Source organism: Hemicordylus capensis, chromosome 1 (genome assembly GCF_027244095.1).
Source record: "Hemicordylus capensis ecotype Gifberg chromosome 1, rHemCap1.1.pri, whole genome shotgun sequence".
Taxonomy (NCBI): domain Eukaryota; kingdom Metazoa; phylum Chordata; class Lepidosauria; order Squamata; family Cordylidae; genus Hemicordylus; species Hemicordylus capensis.
The window spans coordinates 189,763,367-189,781,222 of NC_069657.1; the positions used below are offsets into that span (position 1 = coordinate 189,763,367).

Consider the following 17,856-nt stretch of genomic DNA (forward strand, 5'->3'; position numbering starts at 1 on the left):
CATGGGTAGAGCCAGCCAACATTGAAAGTACAAGCTTACAGTATTCCCCCCCCCCCCGTTCAGTGGCTACAGACATCATATATATTTGAATCTTGTGATTGGTAAAATAAATGGTCACATTACAGTTTAATCTGTGTTTCACATTAATGGCTGACATTCTCTGCAGGGCTATAAAAACAGCAGAAACCCTGCAGAGATGCAAACAGGCTGGAGCTGAAGTATGCTCCAGTCTTTTCCCACAGCCCCGGCTGCGCAGCTCTCAGGGACAGATTTCTAGAAATAAAAATGGAGGAAAGAGAGAGCAACAAAAATTGAAACACGCTGCCCCCCACGCCCCCGCTGCTGCTGAGTCTGCAGGGAAAGACTGGAGCATAGTTAAGGTTACTTTTCTGTTTCCTCAGCGCTGAAGAGAATGCCAGTCATCTGTGAAGGCTTTCAGATGTGGACTGAAGCCTATATAAGGTTTGGGATCTTTGCCGTGGGCATCTGCCAAAATGCGATCTTTTAAAAATATCACCCCAAGGACCTTTTCCGGACTGCCAACTTTACTGCAGAGTGAAGTGGCTTAACTTAGCATGAGTTAGGATGAGAATATATAAACCGCCTTGATGTGCATATAAGCCTAAATAAGCAAAAATTGAAGTAAATCTGGGCCATCCACATTGCTGCCACCTCTGCTCCCTTCTCCTTCCCTGCCTCCTCTTTCACCTCCATGGAATGCTTCATCATTTCTAGTAGGCATTCCAACGGGTTTCCTCCTCTTTTTTAAAAATATTGCTGCTCTGGTGGTAAAGTGGCATTGGTGTGTGTGTGTGTGTATGTGTACACACACACACACACACACACACACACACACACACACACACACGAAATGGGAAAACCCTTGGAAAGCCTATTAGAAATGACGGAATATCCCACCAACATGTTTTTAAAAGTGCAATTTTTTAAGGATGCATATACTATACATTAAGGGCAAATGGTCAAGAAAAAAGCTGAATACTGCTGCTAGCTGTATGCATGACACCGTGCTGTTGACAGGGCTGTCCTCTGAGAGCCCTGGTGGGGTGCGGGGCCCGGGGCAAATCAGCCAGTGCGGGGCCGCCTTCCAGTTAATTCCCATGGGGCTTAAAAGTGGGGCCCGGGACAGTTGCCCTGCTTGCCATGCCCTAAGGACGGCCCTGGCTGTTGATGTATTGAAGTCATTGTAAATTCCTCCTTTATATGAACACACCCCAACCCTAAGCATATGGAAGCTAGTGTCAGTCATTGTTTGGCTCAAGGTAGGAAAACTGCTGGAGTTGTTGGTGTGAAAGAAACAAAACAATTATGCCACAGACAGCCAATATAAAGTTTAGATATGGCACTAGTAAGAAGAGTTTCTGGCACTCCTGAACAGGATCAGATGGGTCTAGATATCGGGGGCTCTGGCACAGAGAGATCTGTCTCTTCTATACTCTGCTTGTTCCCCAGGGGTTAAGTAGATTAGAGCAAAAAAACAAACCAAGCCTGGATATGTACTGCAGAGCACAGCATCTCACAAGCAGGATTTGTGTTGTGGCACACAAGTCAAAAAGGTCGGCCAGAACAGAATAGTTGCCATAGTAAGCACTTGGGAAAACATAACTCATTGAATCCACTTTTAGAGCACAGAGATGGCAGAAGTTTCCACTTGTTAGGAAGGTGCACAGTTCATAGTTCATACTAGTCAACTATACAGCCAAATATTTTCTGCTCTAGGAGTGCTTTAGGGAAAGTTATTGGAATACCTGACTTCCTAAATACCTTTGCCTGCTGTTGCAACATTGTGCTTGGTTCAGATTTAACCTATGGCTTAGTTTTAAGAGAGTGAGCTACAGCAAGCCTTGGACTCACACTCACCTTTTCCCTTTGTTCCACATGCAAGAGGGAGAGTTTGGGTTTCTACTTTTGCTCTTAAATAAAACTGTTTCCCATTGCATCCAAGTACAGGAAACTATGGTTTACTACAACAACAAATATTTATATACCACTCTTCAACCAAAGTTCTCAAAGCGGCTGACACAGAAAAACAAACAATACATAAATAAGATGGTCCCCTGTCCCCAAAGGGCTCACAATCTAAAAAGAAACACAAGGCAGTTACCAGCAACAGCCACTGGAGGGATGCTGTGCTGGAAGTGAATAGGGCCAGTTGCTCTCTCCCTGCTAAACATAAATATGCTAAATATCACTTTGGTGTCTCTTTGCTGAGTTAGCAGGAGTTTAGTTAAACTGTGATTATTTAACAAACCAGAATTCATAACAATTTGGGCACGGCCACACTGAATAAAACTCATTCTGTACACAGATGAAGAAAAATGAGAGAGAACGCTGCCCTAGATATCTGAAGGACTACGTGCTCTCAAAGCTTCCTGCCCACCTGACAAGATCGTCACAGGGGGCTCTGCTCCATATGCTGACAATGATGGAGGTTCAGTTGTTGTCTGTGCATGACAGGACCTTTTCGAGCACTGCCCCCAGGCTTTGGAGTGCTCTCCCAGTAAGCATCTACTCCTCAATCTCCATTACAACTTTTATAAGGCAGTAAAAACATGTATGCTATGTATTGTTTTACTGTGTACGTTTTAAAACTTTTAAATAGATTTATGTTTTTAATATTTAAATTTAATATTTGAATTGTTTTAATTATTTAATAGATTTGTATTGTTTTTAATAGTGTAAACCACCTTGGCATTTTTTTAAATGAAAGACTGTATACAAATCCAACAATAAATAAATAAACTAAACCATGGGTTGATCCTTGTTTGTTTGAACTAACTACAGTTAGAATAAACCAGTTCCCCAAGTTCACATGTAATGGGAAATGGCAGCTTGTTTAAAACCCAAAGTGGAAACTTTCAGTCTCCTCCCTCATGCATGAAGGAGGAGGATAAATGAGGGGGAAAGTGAAACAGCCCAAGGTTAACTGTGGCTTATTCTCATACGCCAATCCATGGCTTAGACAATGAGGCTATTCACATGTGTGTGCAAAACTGGGCTAAGGGAGCCCAGCCCAGTTTTGCACGTCCGTGTGTACCACTGGGATCGGGCCAATCCTGGTGGCACCATAGTGGCAAACCCACCTATGAAGCCTTCCTTTAAAATGAGGTTAAGGGAGTGCTTCCTTAACCTCGTTTTTTGGATCGTCTGTCAGCCGCGGCTACAAGCAGCCATGGCTAGCAGACTTGTGGGGGGATCCCCATAATGCACCACACACTCATGCAGTGCATTTATTGGAGCTCTGGGGGGGGGCAGGGTGATGTGGGGTGATGCGTCCCAGCACCCCGACCTCAGAGCTGCTGGCAGCAGCCAGTGCTAGCCTGGTCGGGCGATCCGCCTGCCCGGGGAAGGCAGAATGATCATCTGCAGGGAGATAAGCTCTTTAGGGCTTCCTCCCCGCAAACCCTGTAGCCCTTTTTCACTGCCCGTGAGAAATGGCTCTATATCTCAGCCACACCACCGCATTCCACTGTGATCCAGAAACTGTGCATTGGTGTTTCTCATTTCCACAACTGCAATTTCACAGCTTCTGGTTGAGGGTTGGAGGCTTCTTCTGAATTTACCCCACACAGAGAGTTCTAACATTTACAACTCTCATGAGAAGCACTCCAGGAATTGCTGAATTTCCCACTTCAGACATGAACATGAGACTCGGGCCTAAGAGGTAGTTTTGCAGATATGTAGAACAAGCACTGCCACAAGCCTGACATCTTGCAGGCTATTTATGGTGGCTCTGTTCTGTAGCCTCCGCCCTGCCCCAAATGACCCAATTTCTCTGCAAACTAAGGTGCAAATGGATGGAAGAAACAGAAGCAGAGAGGCAAGAATGTTATTTAGCAAACTTGTCATTTTCTCACAGTTATAATTTTAGCTCAGCTTCCTCACCAGATCCGGACCAGACTTTGAAAGCAGCAACATGGATGCTGCTCCATCAAAAAAGGGGCTGATTCATTTGTGATGGATGAATCCGCATGCTTGTAGGTCTATGTGAATGACCTGCCACATGGAAAGGTCTGTGCTGTCACTTAAAGCTGCTTATGTGTAGAGATTCTAGTGAAATTTGCTGGACTTGGACCTGGAAATGTTAAGCACTATGTAGCCCCTGAATATTTCCTATATCTTTCTTCTGATTAAAATCTAAGACAGGGAAGAAATCCTGGCTTATCTAAAGGTCCACCCAGTTTCCCCATTAAATGGGTTGCAAATGACAATGGCTGACATCCCGACTAATGTTGCAACAGTGCAAACAGGTTGCACTAGTACAAAAATATTGCACTAGCAAGTTCCACTAAGTCTGGACTTTGCATTCCAAACTACTGTTACGCTTGCACAACCTGTGGTGTGCCTCCTGCTGTGAAACCTCTTCCTCGGTTCATAAGTGTTGCAGGGAATGGTGCAAAGTGATCCACAATCCTTGTTGCACAAATGCAATGCTTGTGCAACAAGACCAATAGTGTAAGAGACTGAGCAAGCCAACTTTGAGCATCTACTCGGCTGTGTGACTTTCTTGTATGTGCTCATCTTTGTTCATTGCACAAGAGAAGTGTTAATCTTGTTGTTAGCCGGTATATGTAAAAAATGGCAATTTTCTTAACATTTTTATTCTCATGGCTTCGGGCTTTCACAAAGGTAGGGTTGGCAGCAATAGCCCAAGACATCTTTAAGAGATACATTTTTGCAAAGCTCTGTATAGACTGGAATTGTTTTAGTAGGGATTGAGATAGTAATAATAAATAGTTTTTAAAATTACTTGTTAGCTGCCCCATAACAAATTGTTGTTTTTTTTTTTTAAATAGCTGAGTTTTTAAAGTCCAAATGGAAATGACTGCCTCCAATTTCCTATGGAGTGCCGCAAACATCTAATAAAGAATAGGCATATCAAATCTATGTCGAAAGAAAGAAAGAAAGAAAAAGAAAGAAAGAGCTACTTGTCATGTTTAACTTACCTCATCAGAGCCAGATCCAAAAATCAGCAGGTCAAAAGGTATTGCAGCAACCATGTCAATTAGGAACCATCCTTTGAAGTAGTGAATTGCTATTTTTGCTGGGTCACTTACCACTTCTTCATTCTGGTTTACATACGTTGTTCGGAAGTTGATTAGAATGTCAATGATAAACATAATATCCACAATTAAGTCTACCATGTTCAGTGGGTTGCATGAATAGCCACACTCCCGCCTTTTCTGTTCTTCACTGTCGTTGAGAAGAAACGCTGCAGAGTAAGGGGTGAATATGGCAGTGTAGATCACAAGCAGTAAAATGAGCCAGTCCCAGACTGCTTTGAAAGGACTGTAGTGCAATATAGTAAACTTGTTGATGCGAGGTGTTTGGAGTTTATATTCTGGCAGAACATCTGCTCCTAAGGATAGAACCTAAGGGGGAAACAGATTTACTGTGTAAGGGATAAACGTCTAGAGCAATAACATTTCTGAACAGCATTTTTTAAAAGAAAAAATGAAAATAAAAGAAACAAAAAGAAACCCATTTCATGCAGAACTTACAGAGTAAGCATAGATTACACAGCAACATCCTTCGAGCATTTTAACCCAATTACTTTTTTCAATGGATATTTTCCTTGCATAAGAACTTCGAAACTGGTTCCCTATGCTCTCATCTTGGGGAAAAACACAACTGTGTAAACATTTCAGGATCTATGAGCTGTTCTCATAGATTCTGAAATGCTATAAATACTTCCCACTTAATTCTCAAATAGGCCCTGGAAGGCAAACACATGAACAAACTTGGATTCAAACTTAATTCCCATGGGAAATTTACATTTCTCAGTATCTTTCATTTAATTCCCAATAGAGCTGGTACAGAGATTCACTCTGGAATATATGTGTGCAAATATAGACTACTGTGCTTAGGTTTTTCATTGGACAAGTAAAACATATACTGGGCTAATATACAATGGCAATAATAATTTTAAAGTATTATTACTAACTGTGCACCTTAAAAGCTAGGTGCTTTACAACAATTCAGTTTAAAACAATTAAAAATTGTGTCAGCATTGTAAAATGATGGTCTTGTTCACATAGCATTTGAATCTAGGTTTAATGTGGATTACCAGCATTAGTGTGATTGTGTGAACCTATGCCAAGGTGGGTATCTCGGGGCATAAACCACCTTGGCATGGGTTCACACAATCCCTTCAATGTTGGTAACCCATATTAAACCTAGATTCAAATGACTGTGAGAACAAGTCTTACTATTGTCATGCAGTAAGGCAGGGCTTCCCAATCTGTGGTACTCCAGATGTACAGATGTTGCCAGATGTAACTACAGCTCCCATCATCCCCAGCCATAATAAGTTGTAACTGGGGGTGATGGGAACTACAGGGAAGGCAACAGCTTCTGACTAGTATTGCATGACAGTGAGGCACTTCACGCAAGTAGTGTGAAGCACCACAATGGGTTCAGAGGGGAGAGCAGGCCTGACCTGCTCTCCCCACAAATGAGCAGGCAGCCCACTCTGGGCAACTGGATCGGCTGACCACACGATTACCATCTCCATCACGGAGCCAGTTGGAGCGGCAGGAATTGGGGTCCTCCTGGCCCCCGGAAGTTTCCAATTGTCCCACATGAGTGCATGGGGCATACTGGGGAACCCCCCCCCCCAATGCCAGGAGGCTTGCTGTTGCCTCCCAGTCAGGGGTCTTCTTGTGAGTTGCCATGTTGTGGAGCCACACTGCGGTGACACATGATCAAGTAAACAGGGTTAGCGGAGCTCGCTTAAGGGGGGCAATCACTTGGGCTTGTTGCTGGGAGCTGTGCAGCTCCCGTTGCAGCACATGACCTGCAGAAACAGGGCTGGAGCCTCAGGGTCTTCTATTTTGTCTAGCAGTCAACCGTTGCTGTCTATCGATCAGATTAAAGAAAGCTCCCATTACCAAACCTAGAGGTTTTTGTATTCCTTCTTAGAGTGTTTCTTTTTGACTCACTCAGTGGTTTTAAAAATCCTATATGCTCTTCCCCCCCCCCCCCGAAAGTGCACCATTTGCTAAACAAATATCCACACAACAGGGGTTAATGAGCTTCTTCTGTGTTTGAAAAACACCATGAGGAATGATTAACCTCTACAAAGATTACGAATGACTTCCAAGCAGCCATTAAACCAAGGAGGAAGGGTATATACATCTCTTATTTATTCCTTGCACTTAAACAATGAAGGGTGCCTACAGGGCCAGCAATTGCTTCAGATGACAAGTGCAGGAGGTGGCAGCCCCACTGTGAGGGCCACCCCAGCTGCCCGCTGCTGCGCTACTTCCTCCCTGTCCCTCCCTCTGCTCTGCAGGGGCGCATTCCGTGCAGGCACTGCCCACCCACCAGCTGCCGCGTCAGCAGCTCCTGCAACTCCATTCTCTTCCCTCCTCCCTCCAGGAGGCAGTAAGGAGTGGAGTTAGCCACTACAGCGATGGAGGCGAAGCTGTTGATTGTCCCTTCCTCTTGGCCTGCATCACTTTCAAAGCCTGCAGGGGTCAGATACAAGCCTCGCGGGCTTTGAAAGGAACACAAAGGAAAACTACCCACAGCTTCTTCTCCTTGCTCCCTTTAAAGGCTGTAGACGTCAAATCCAACCCTTGCAGGCACTGAAAGGGGCGGGGTGAGAGGAAGGGATCACACAACATGGGATTCAATGATAGAAGTATGAGATATAGACAGTGCCAAAGCAAATTTTTAAATTTTTATGTGTTTTATCTATTTTATCTTTGTATGTATTTTAAATGCTTTAGTTCTGTAAACCGCCTAGAGATTTCAATATTTGGCGGTATATAAATTCAATCAGTTAGTCAAGTTGCTGACTCAAGTAAACATCTTAATACAGCAAAAAAACCCCCAAAAACCCACCAAAAAAACAAAACAAAACAACCCACTCATAAAAAATAAAGCAGAACCCCAGAACTCTCTGTTACCCACATCAAACATTCAAAGACAGAGTAAATGAAAATCATATTAAAATTATATTAAGTATTATATCATATAGTATTATGTTAAGCATTTATATATAACTCCAAAATCAAATAGGAACAAACACATTCATCAAAGTACACTGAAGTGGACCCTCCAATGCTCATGAACCAGTATATAACAAGTTCCCAAAACACACCAAATATGGCATTGATATTATTAAAAGTTCAGATTTCATAAACATGTGTATAAATGGACTCCCAATGTTCATGTTTTAGTTTGTGAGCCCTTTGGGGACAGGGAATCACCTTCCTTCCTTTCTTCCTTTCTTCCTTCCTTCCTTCCTTTCTTTCTTTCTTTCTTTGTAAACTGCTTTGGGAACTTTGTTGAAAAGTGGTATATTGTATTGTATTGTATTGTATTGTATTGTATTGTATTGTATTGTATTGTATTGTATTGTATTGTACCAGATTCTCATTAGAAACATTGGATGTGTTGTGGACTACAGTATCAGTGATTATCTTCAGGGTTGTAATAATACCACTAATACAGAAACATGACCAGTCCAAGAAGCCATCACCCCCCTAAGTATGGTTGAATAATCCAGCTGAAACTTTACTATTCATTTAAGTTTGACTGCAAATCTCACTCATATGAATTCTCCAGTACATTTCCTTAAAATTCTTGTTTATTGATTCATACAATCTCTCTGCTCTTTTTAGCACCTTATGATTTAACAATATTCCAAGATGGTCCCGAGGAGCTTGTTTGTCACCTCATTTTGGACCCCAAATCTCAGCACCATCCTGAGCCTGGGAAGGAATCCTTTTCTCCGCAATTTCTAGAATGGGCAGAATCTGTTTGCCTCTGCACAACTTGCAGGAATGTCTTCTTCTTATCTGTTCAGTCATGTCCGACTCTTGGTCACTCTAGAGTCCCGCCTTGGGACTGTTTTTAATGAAAGGTGGTATATAAATTTAACAATAAATGAAAAATAAAATAAAGTTATGTAGATGCAAATAGATTCTGGAATGTAGTAGTGCCCCCTAATAACTTCAATCTGATGGCTTGGATGTGATTAAACCCACTTCCAGAGAAAGAACCTAATAAGTGAATTTGTTGCTTGCTCGATGTTATGCACATCAATCTACCACATATGCCTCAGGGAACTGTGTCTGAAGACAGAATTTTCTGTTTTGTCATAGTTTATTGTAAGCCAGTTGAGGTAACAAAAGAGACCTAGCCAAAGCTGCATCAGTAACATTGACTGATGAAGCAGGCTGAATGGTGTGGTGCAAAACAATCCTTTGCACCATATTTGGCAGTGGCACAGTAAGGTTGGAGGCAGCCCAGGGACAAAATCTAAAGCCCACTCCCTTTGCTCACCACCCACTGCCTGCCCCCCTTCACTCGCTGCTTGCCACCTGCCTGCCTGCTGAGCTGTGCTCACCTCAACTGCCAGTGAGAACAGGCCTCCTTTAAGGAGCCACCTGTTCTCATTGGGACCAGGGCGGAACCGGTGCAAAGTTGGGTCAAGCACAGCCCAGAAGTGTGATGGAGCCACAGGGCCACGAAGCTGGAGAAGAGCACCCAAGAGGGCAGGAGAGGCAGCAAGCATGGCAGTGATGGGACCTGAGCAGTCACAGACTGACCAGAGAGAGATCTTGGGGTTGAAGTGGGCAGCTCTACACCGGGTTCCCTAAATCTTTCTGCCAGTTCCCTTTTCAGGGTCATCTTTGCCCTTGCAGTCCTATAAGGATTTCCCTCTGCTAAGATTAACTACCCAGTTCTGTGAATGGCACAGTGGGGAAATGACTTGATTATCTAGCCAGACGTTTGAATCCCCACTGGTATGTTTCCCAGACTACGGGAAACACCTATATCAGGCAGCAGCAATATAGGAAGATGCTGAAAGGCATCATCTCATACTGCGCAGGAGATGGCAATGGTATAGCCCTCCTGTATTCTACCAAAGACCACCACAGGGCTCTGGTTGCCAGGAGTCGACACTGACACAATGGCACACTTTACCTTTAGAATAAAACCCATCACTACGACTCTGCTGTTGACTGTTACCTAACTGGTAGGGATACATTACTGCACCCACCCAGCACTGTCTTCACACTGTTTCCTAACACTGAAGTCTGCCCTGAGGAGGAAAAGAAGCTGTGCCCCACATAGCCTCATGAGTTAGTAGATTCTGCTTCCCAGATGAGGAGACCTCAAGGGACACAATGGGAGGGAGGCAGGCTGCAAGGTGTGGCCCCGGTGCATTGCACGCCCTAGCACAATGATGGCTACACAAACAGCTCCCTTCCATACTTGGCAATGTCCTGCAATGCAGAAGAAGAAGATAAAAGACTCCTCCCCCTATCTCAGAAGCTCCTACCTTCAATCTTCAGTCCATGGCCCTATTAAACTTTCTAACTGACCCATCAGTCCCATGCCTAATAAAGCTAATAACACAAGTTCAGGGGGCTCAATATTTCTCTTCACTCAAAAACATTCATAAATCTTTGTTATAAGGTGACTTTCAGTGACTGGCAAATGTGGCAGAACCAGCTGGGCAAGGTACTTTCTCTGAGTACTTTGGCCAAGTTGGGCATGTGCTAATAAAGTCGCCTGTGTAGCACCTTTGGGAATGGAAGCATTTCTTTGCATATGAATCCTGTCACTGAATTAGAAGCCTGATGTTGCAAAGTCATCAGTGACAGCCTGTGTGATCCAAAGATTCAACGACAGGTGCAGAATAGTGATAACTTTCTAAAGTGCTATTCAGCTATTTTGGAGGCTGAATCAGTACACCTAATGATGAAGTGTGGGGCTAACTTTGTGGACAAAATTTCTGAAGCATTATTCACAGTTCCCATCCCATAAAACTGCACAGGATATATTTTTGCAGCTGGCAAGCAGCAGCAACAGAGTTGCAGACCGTAGCATATTGTGAGAAGGTCTACTAAAAGAGCACAGGGAGCAACTATCCCTGTAGTAAGGGAACTGCAACAAACATATTGAGCAGATGCAGATGGGTGCCTGCCATCACAGGAGATAAGCTTTCTCCATGCTACTTGGGGCCTCTTGAGCCTTGTAGGGGTACATAGAAAGTCAATCTGTACAACACTGCCATATGCCCACTTCAGTGGCAGCTGGTAGTTCTGGGGGTGGGGGGGTGGAGACAGGAAGGGCAGGTGATGGGTGTAGCCACAGGTAGTGAAAGGTGGAGCCAACTGTAGGCAGCTGCGGATAGGTGGAACCTTAGGACATGGCAACTGGGGTGGTAGCCCCAGGCCCTGGGTTTGGAGGGGCCCCACTGTGCCAGTGAGAGCAGAGGGCAGCCTCACAGAGGGCAGCCTCACAGACAGCAGAGGGCAGCCTCACAGACTGCCGGTGCTGGGCTCCTGGCAGTGGTGCATGCAGCGGCCGCTGAGGCTGCCCCCGGCCACCATGTATGCTTGCCTGGAGGAGGGAGGTAAGCAAGCACCATGCCCCCTGTGCGACTTTGCTCTGAAATGGGGCCACACATGCCGTTTCAGAGCAAATACTGGCAGTGCTGCATTTATAGCATGGCCGGGAGCTGCTCTCCTGGCAGGGAAAGCAACTCCCGTCCATGCTGCATACCCAGCACTGGCTGTCATTTGCTCTGAAACGAGCATGTGGCCTAGTTACAGAGCGAGGCCACGCCCCCTGCTGCATCAGACATCAGATGCTGATGACGTCAGACGCAGCGGGTGGGCCCCTTCACCCTTTGCCCCGCACCGCCCAAGGGACAGTGCTGGCTGCGGAGCTGGAGTCAGTACTAGGCTACCCCTGCTAACTGGGCAAAGAGGCACCTTTTTAACGTGGTGATTCTCTTTATTTAGCAGGGGGAGAGTAACTGGCCCTATCCACCCCCAGCACAGCATCCTTCCAGTGACTGCTGATGGTGTCTATCTTATGTTTCTTTTTAGATTGTGAGTCCTTTGGGGACAGGGAGCCATCTTATTTATTTATTATTTCTCTGTGTAAACCGCCCTGAGCCATTTTTGGAAGGGCAGTATAGAAATTGAATTAAATAAATAAATAAATAAATAAATAAATAAATAATAGTAATGGTCAATAATGAGAAACTATTCAACACCAATGAAACAAAGCAGGCCTACAAGAAAGAACAAGTCAAGAACCGAGCAGCAAAATGGAAAAATAAGCCACTGCATGGTCAATATTTGCACAATATACGTGGAAAATCAGACATCACCAAGACCTGGCAATGGCTTAAGAATGGCAAGTTGAAGAAAGAAACAGAGGGTTTAATACTGGCTGCACAAGAACAGGCACTAAGAACAAATGCAATAAGAGCAAAAGTAGAAAAATCCACAACAAACAGCAAGTGCTGCCTTTGTAAAGAAGCAGATGAAACCGTGGACCACCTAATCAGCTGTTGTAAAAAGATTGCACAGACTGACTACAAACAAAGGCATGACAAGGTAGCAGGGATGGTACACTGGAACATCTGCAAAAAATACAAGCTACCTGTAGCCAAACATTGGTGGGACCATACAATTGAAAAAGTGGTCGAAAATGAAGATGCAAAAATATTATGGGACTTCCGGCTACAAACAGACAAACATCTGCCACACAATACACCAGATATAACTGTAGTCGAGAAGAAAGAAAAACAAGTGAAAATAATCGACATAGCAATACCAGAGGATAGCAGAATAGAAGAAAAAGAAATAGAAAAAATCACCAAATACAAAGATCTACAAATTGAAATTGAAAGGCTGTGGCAGAAAAAGACCAAAATAATCCCAGTGGTAATTGGCGCCCTGGGTGCAATTCCAAAAGACCATGAAGAGCACCTCAACACCATAGGGGCCACAGAAATCACCATCAGCCAATTACAAAAAGCAACTTTACTGGGAAAAGCCTATATTCTGCGATGATATCTATCTATAATAACAGCAACAACATTGATAATAAAATTCAGCCATCCCAGGTCCTTGGGAAGGACTCAATGTCTGGATAAAACAAACCAGTCAATAACACCTGTCTGACTGTGTAAATAAATAAATAAATAAATAGGCAGGTGCCTCAGCAATAACTGGCAAAGTGTAGATTTGTAGCTAATAAGTGGGGTCAAAATACAAGCACAAGCACACAGATCTCAGTTGCTTATCAGCAGAGATACACAGAAATATGGAAAACATAAGTTGCTTTATAGTGCTTAACAGGACTACTGTAATGTGTAGAATTGTATCTAACATGGCAGGAACAAGCACACATACACAGGAAAGGAATTGTACAAGCTAAACGTAAAGCACTGACCAGCCACAAAAGGCTGCTTATGTGGAGAGTAAATGCATTCTGAGGTTACCAGGGCAGCTCTGCCTGTCCGATTGTTTAAAAAATGAAAACTAATAATAATAATAAACAACAATGAGAAAGAACTTTGAGCCAGAGTGGTACAGTGGTTAGTGTGTTGGACTAGACTGGGGAAATCCAAGTTCAAATCCCCACTCAGTCATGAAAGTCACTGGGTGACTCTGGGACAGTCACTTATCTCTCAGCATAAGCTTCATTATAGGGCTGTTGGGAGGATAAATGTAACCATGTGCACCACTCTGGGCTTCTTGGAGGAAGACAGGCTATTCATGAAAAAGTAAATAAATCTATATAAGACACAGGTAAAGCAGAGACTACCTACAAAAGCGAAGCAGGAATGCATTCTGAAGTTACAAGGGTAGCTCTGCCTGCCTATTTAAAAAAATGCATACTGTAGATACATAACAGAAAAATAATAGGCTTTACAATGATGCTTGCTGCAGCTATGAACCATGTCCTGTAACTTAGAGGATACCATGGGAAGCAAAGATGCATGGGGACACCCTCTCCCTACTCTATGCCTACTGACCAGCTGTTGGGATTTGTGTGTATATACACCATCTGTTCAATGTATATATTAGGAACATAGGAAGCTGCCAAATACTGAGTCAGACCATTGGTATATCTAGCTCAGTATTGTCTTCACAGACTGGCAGTGGCTTCTCCAAGGTTGCAGGCAGGAACCTCTCTCAGCTGTATCTTGGAGATGCCATGGAGGGAACTTGGAACCTAGATGCTCTTCCCAGAGCGGCTCCATCTCCTGCGGGGAATATCTTACAGTGCTCACATGTGGTCTCCCATTCATATGCAACCAGGGCAGACCCTGCTTAGCTAAGGGGACAAGTCATGCTTGCCACCACAAGACCAGCTCTCCTCTCCACCCCACACTCCTCTCCTCTCCACACTCTGCTACAACAGCTACAACAGCTGGTACAACACTCTCTGCCCATCTTGGGTTGCCCGCCACTTAGTCTGGGTGTCCATCCTAGCAAACAACAAATGTTTTTTTATAGAGACCACTTCCATAATCCTTGCCCAAAGAACCCCCAGTGGACATATTAATGTTACAGATACTGACCACAATCCAGAGAGAAACCTGGTTAGCTCTCTGCATACCAAATTGATTTTTAAAGCTATTTTCCTTCCAACAGAATCCATTCCTTTTCTACACCACACCCACATGGAAAGCCACTTCTGCAATTATTTGAAAAGCAGTTTGGACTCAGAAATCCATGCATATGCCCTAAAAGATTTTTATGGCTTCTTATGCCAATTTCTAATCTAATTTGTCCATTCTTACAGTTTGCTGCTCCCTCCAGTGTTTTATGGCATGCCATTTTGGGAATGGACCATAATGCTTTGAATACAGATCAGATCAGATCAGAAAGGGAGGAAGAGAGGAAGAGAGAGAGAGGGAGGGAGGAAGCAGAGGTTTCTCCAAACAAACACAAAGAAGCCAGCAAAAGATCAGTCTTAATATCAAGAGCCAGCCAGACTACCTTCTCTTTAACTAAAATGGTGATTGGATTCATTTGAGTAGCTAGCTAAAAGGAAAATACTTCCCCATCCTCTGGGCACTCTGATTGGCTGCCTAAGGAGTCAGTCAGCGTAGGCCCTCTCTGATTGGTTTACAGGGCAGTCCTAGGACCACCCACTTTGCAAAAACAAAAGTGAGCATTATTATTGGCTCCTGCCTTATTAATATTAATATTTTAACGATCTGGGGTTTTTCATTTGTTCTTTGAGGTTGGTCCTGCCATCACCCACATCACACCTCTTAAAGCAACAGCAGGCTGTAGGCAAGAGCAGCAGGGAACAACAGAGGGAGTTAGAAGGCAAAATGGAGGCAGAGACAACATGGCTGACTGAGGAAATTTAAGGTGGGTGTCACCCACTTTGCCCATAGATAAGATCAACCCCTGGCCCACTTCCACTCATGGTACTGACAGGACCTTGCAGCAGTTACCATGCCCAGACACAGCTGCATGCCTGGTTGTAAGAGATGATATTCCTGCTCTGTTATGCATCTTTAGTTCAGGGGTGGGCAGACTTGAGGCTTTTGGGAACTACTTTTTTTTTTGGCCAGAGCCTTGGGAAACAGGAAGCAGCAGTTTGGCAGGTAAAGCAAGTCACAAATTGGTGGCTTTGGGAGGTGGAACCAGTCTCAAAACAACAGCTTGTACAAAACTTTACACTGACAGAATAAGAGATTGTAATAGCAAAACCCTTGAATTCCAAGGGGAACTTATTGCAGGACTGGATATTGCAGGACTGGAGAACTTATTGCAGAACTTTATTGTGGGACTGAAGGGGAGAAGTTGCTCAGAAGGGGAAGGAACTGGAAAGAAGTGTACAGAAGGTAAAGTACAAGTAGCCCTGTAGAGGTGCTACTTCAGCACAATCTCTGACCACTTCAACACCGGCATAGGCTGCAATACAACATAAGTTGTACTGAACATACAATATACTCCTGTCCAGAGTGTACTGTTATTGGAGAGAGTGCAGTGGCATAGGGAGGGCACGGGCGGCTCTCCCAAGCAGTGGCAGACTCCCCTGGTGGTGGTGGTGGTGATGGCGGAGACGTGGCGGGGCGATCTCCTTGCCCCCAGTGATGGTGGAGGCATGTTCTTGCTGCCCACACTCCAGCCAGCTCTGACCCCGAGGTGGCAGAGAATGAGGGGTGTACATGTGTGCCCTCTTTCCCAGTCTCCTTGAGACAATCAGACCCCTGAGTGGCTGGGAAGCAGCAGCAGCAGGCGGCCGCGGGAGTGCCATGCGCTGCTGGAGATGGACAGCACAGCATGTCACCACAGAGAATAGAACAGCAGCAGCAGGAGTGGAGATGGGGGGAGATGAGTGAAGCGGTCCCTGGGCAGGGCAAGGCGGCTCTGGATGCTGGGGATGTGGGTTCTTCAGACCCAACTGCCCTATTGTAGCTCCAGTCTTGAGACAGTGCATAATATGCAGTCTGTCCTATACTTCAATGGAGAAGTGGAAGCCCATCGTAGCCCACTGCTGAAAACAGCACAAGTGCAGGTCTCCTGCCTTCTAAGACCCAACAGTCAAGAATGATATCAAGCTGATTTATACTGAGCTAAACCACCGGTTCATTGCCTTAAACTCTCACAGGACTAACTTTTCTTTGGTATGAGCAGTAGGCTCTCTGCCAGTTTTGCTGAAGGTGCTATGTATTGAAGCCTCAACCTCAGATAGGTAATGGATGTATGATGCAAAGTAAGCATCCTGTCTTGACGGTGCTTCATCAACAGTTAGTTGCCAGTTCTTGACCTGTAATGCCTATAATGAAAAAATCTAGGAATTGATGTAGCGGTTGTGTGATACCGTGTTTGCATGGCTGAGCAACTTTGAAAAGGGGCAAAATGAAGCTTGAAAGAAAAGGATGCTGGGAATGGTTTGTTTGGCATGGCCTGGCCCATTGCTTTAGAACCCACAGTTGCTTATCAGTCAACCTAAGTTCTGAGACAAGATATTTTTCATACACCAAACTCAATGAAAACCTTGTGAGTCAACATCAAGCAATTTTGTTCTAGTGTAAAGTGCAGTGTAAACAGGTACTAAGCCTAGGATGGCAAAAAGAAAAAATTCTTCCCGAATTACAACTATTATTGCAATGTTTCTGCATGTACAGTCAAAAAAGCAATGGCTGTGTCCTGTATTAGACAGGTGTTTTAACACTAACATTATAAACATAATTGCTGTATAGATAAAACAAATAAGTTAGAAATATTTGTCCGTTCTTAAGGTTTACGTAAAAGAAAATCTTCTTTACCAATAATGCTAGATTTCACACTGAAATCTAAATGCTATCAATACTTCCTAAAAATAAAATATAGGTTCTCTGAGGTTGAAAAGCTGGCTTGATTTTATATTGCCATTTTCATTAGGTGTCTGATTTCTTTGCACCGTAGGGTTCTTCTCCAGTGAGAATGAAGTATGCTCTCTCCTGTGCTTTTATCTCATTTGGAGCCATCAGATTGTATCTAACCAGGCTAATTTCTTTTGGTTTCTTGTGTTTAAAAAAAAGGGGCGGGTGTGGGGTGGGCTAAACAACTGCATTTGCTCATATCTCCTGAAGAAACGGCTGAAACCTGAATTAAGCTTCTAAAGCCATAACAAATGCAGATGCACAAGCTAAAATTAAACCAACACTGACCCCTTGATGACAATTGCTATTTCGCTTTTGATTACATGATGTACTAACAAGATTGTATAATGGCACCTCTTTATTTTGCATCACCTGAACACCTTTTTCCTTCCAGTGCAAGACACATTTGAATTTACGTCTAAAAGGCAGGTCATTATAACTCATGGCCCACAGTGTTTAGCAATATCCATCTCAGACTGCTGCCTTCTCTTCCACTGAATTCTTCTGTAGCAAAATCTGACATACTTGTATAGGAATGACCAAAAAAAAAAAAAATCTGTTCTAAAGTCAGTTCAGTCACTTTCCAAAATACCTAGAATGCCTTGGTTCCAGTAGGGCTAAGAATAGCACAAGCTTCTTTAAAGTAACAAGCACTATTGCTGCCAGCAGGAGCAGGGACCGCT

The 17,856-nt window shown here is 44.0% G+C and overlaps 1 protein-coding gene across 16 annotated transcripts in view; it reads right to left on the reverse strand.

The window, feature by feature from the left end:
- Positions 1 to 17,856, reverse strand: part of KCNH7 (potassium voltage-gated channel subfamily H member 7) — a 440,460-nt gene that overhangs the window by 94,654 nt on the left and 327,950 nt on the right. For 15 of the 16 annotated variants that reach the window (XM_053261721.1, XM_053261635.1, XM_053261663.1 and 12 more), the window contains one exon: positions 4,965 to 5,390. In XM_053261721.1, the coding sequence (XP_053117696.1) occupies positions 4,965 to 5,390 (426 nt within the window). The remainder of the gene's footprint in view (positions 1 to 4,964; positions 5,391 to 17,856) is intronic. The other variant, XM_053261672.1, reaches the window with a different exon arrangement.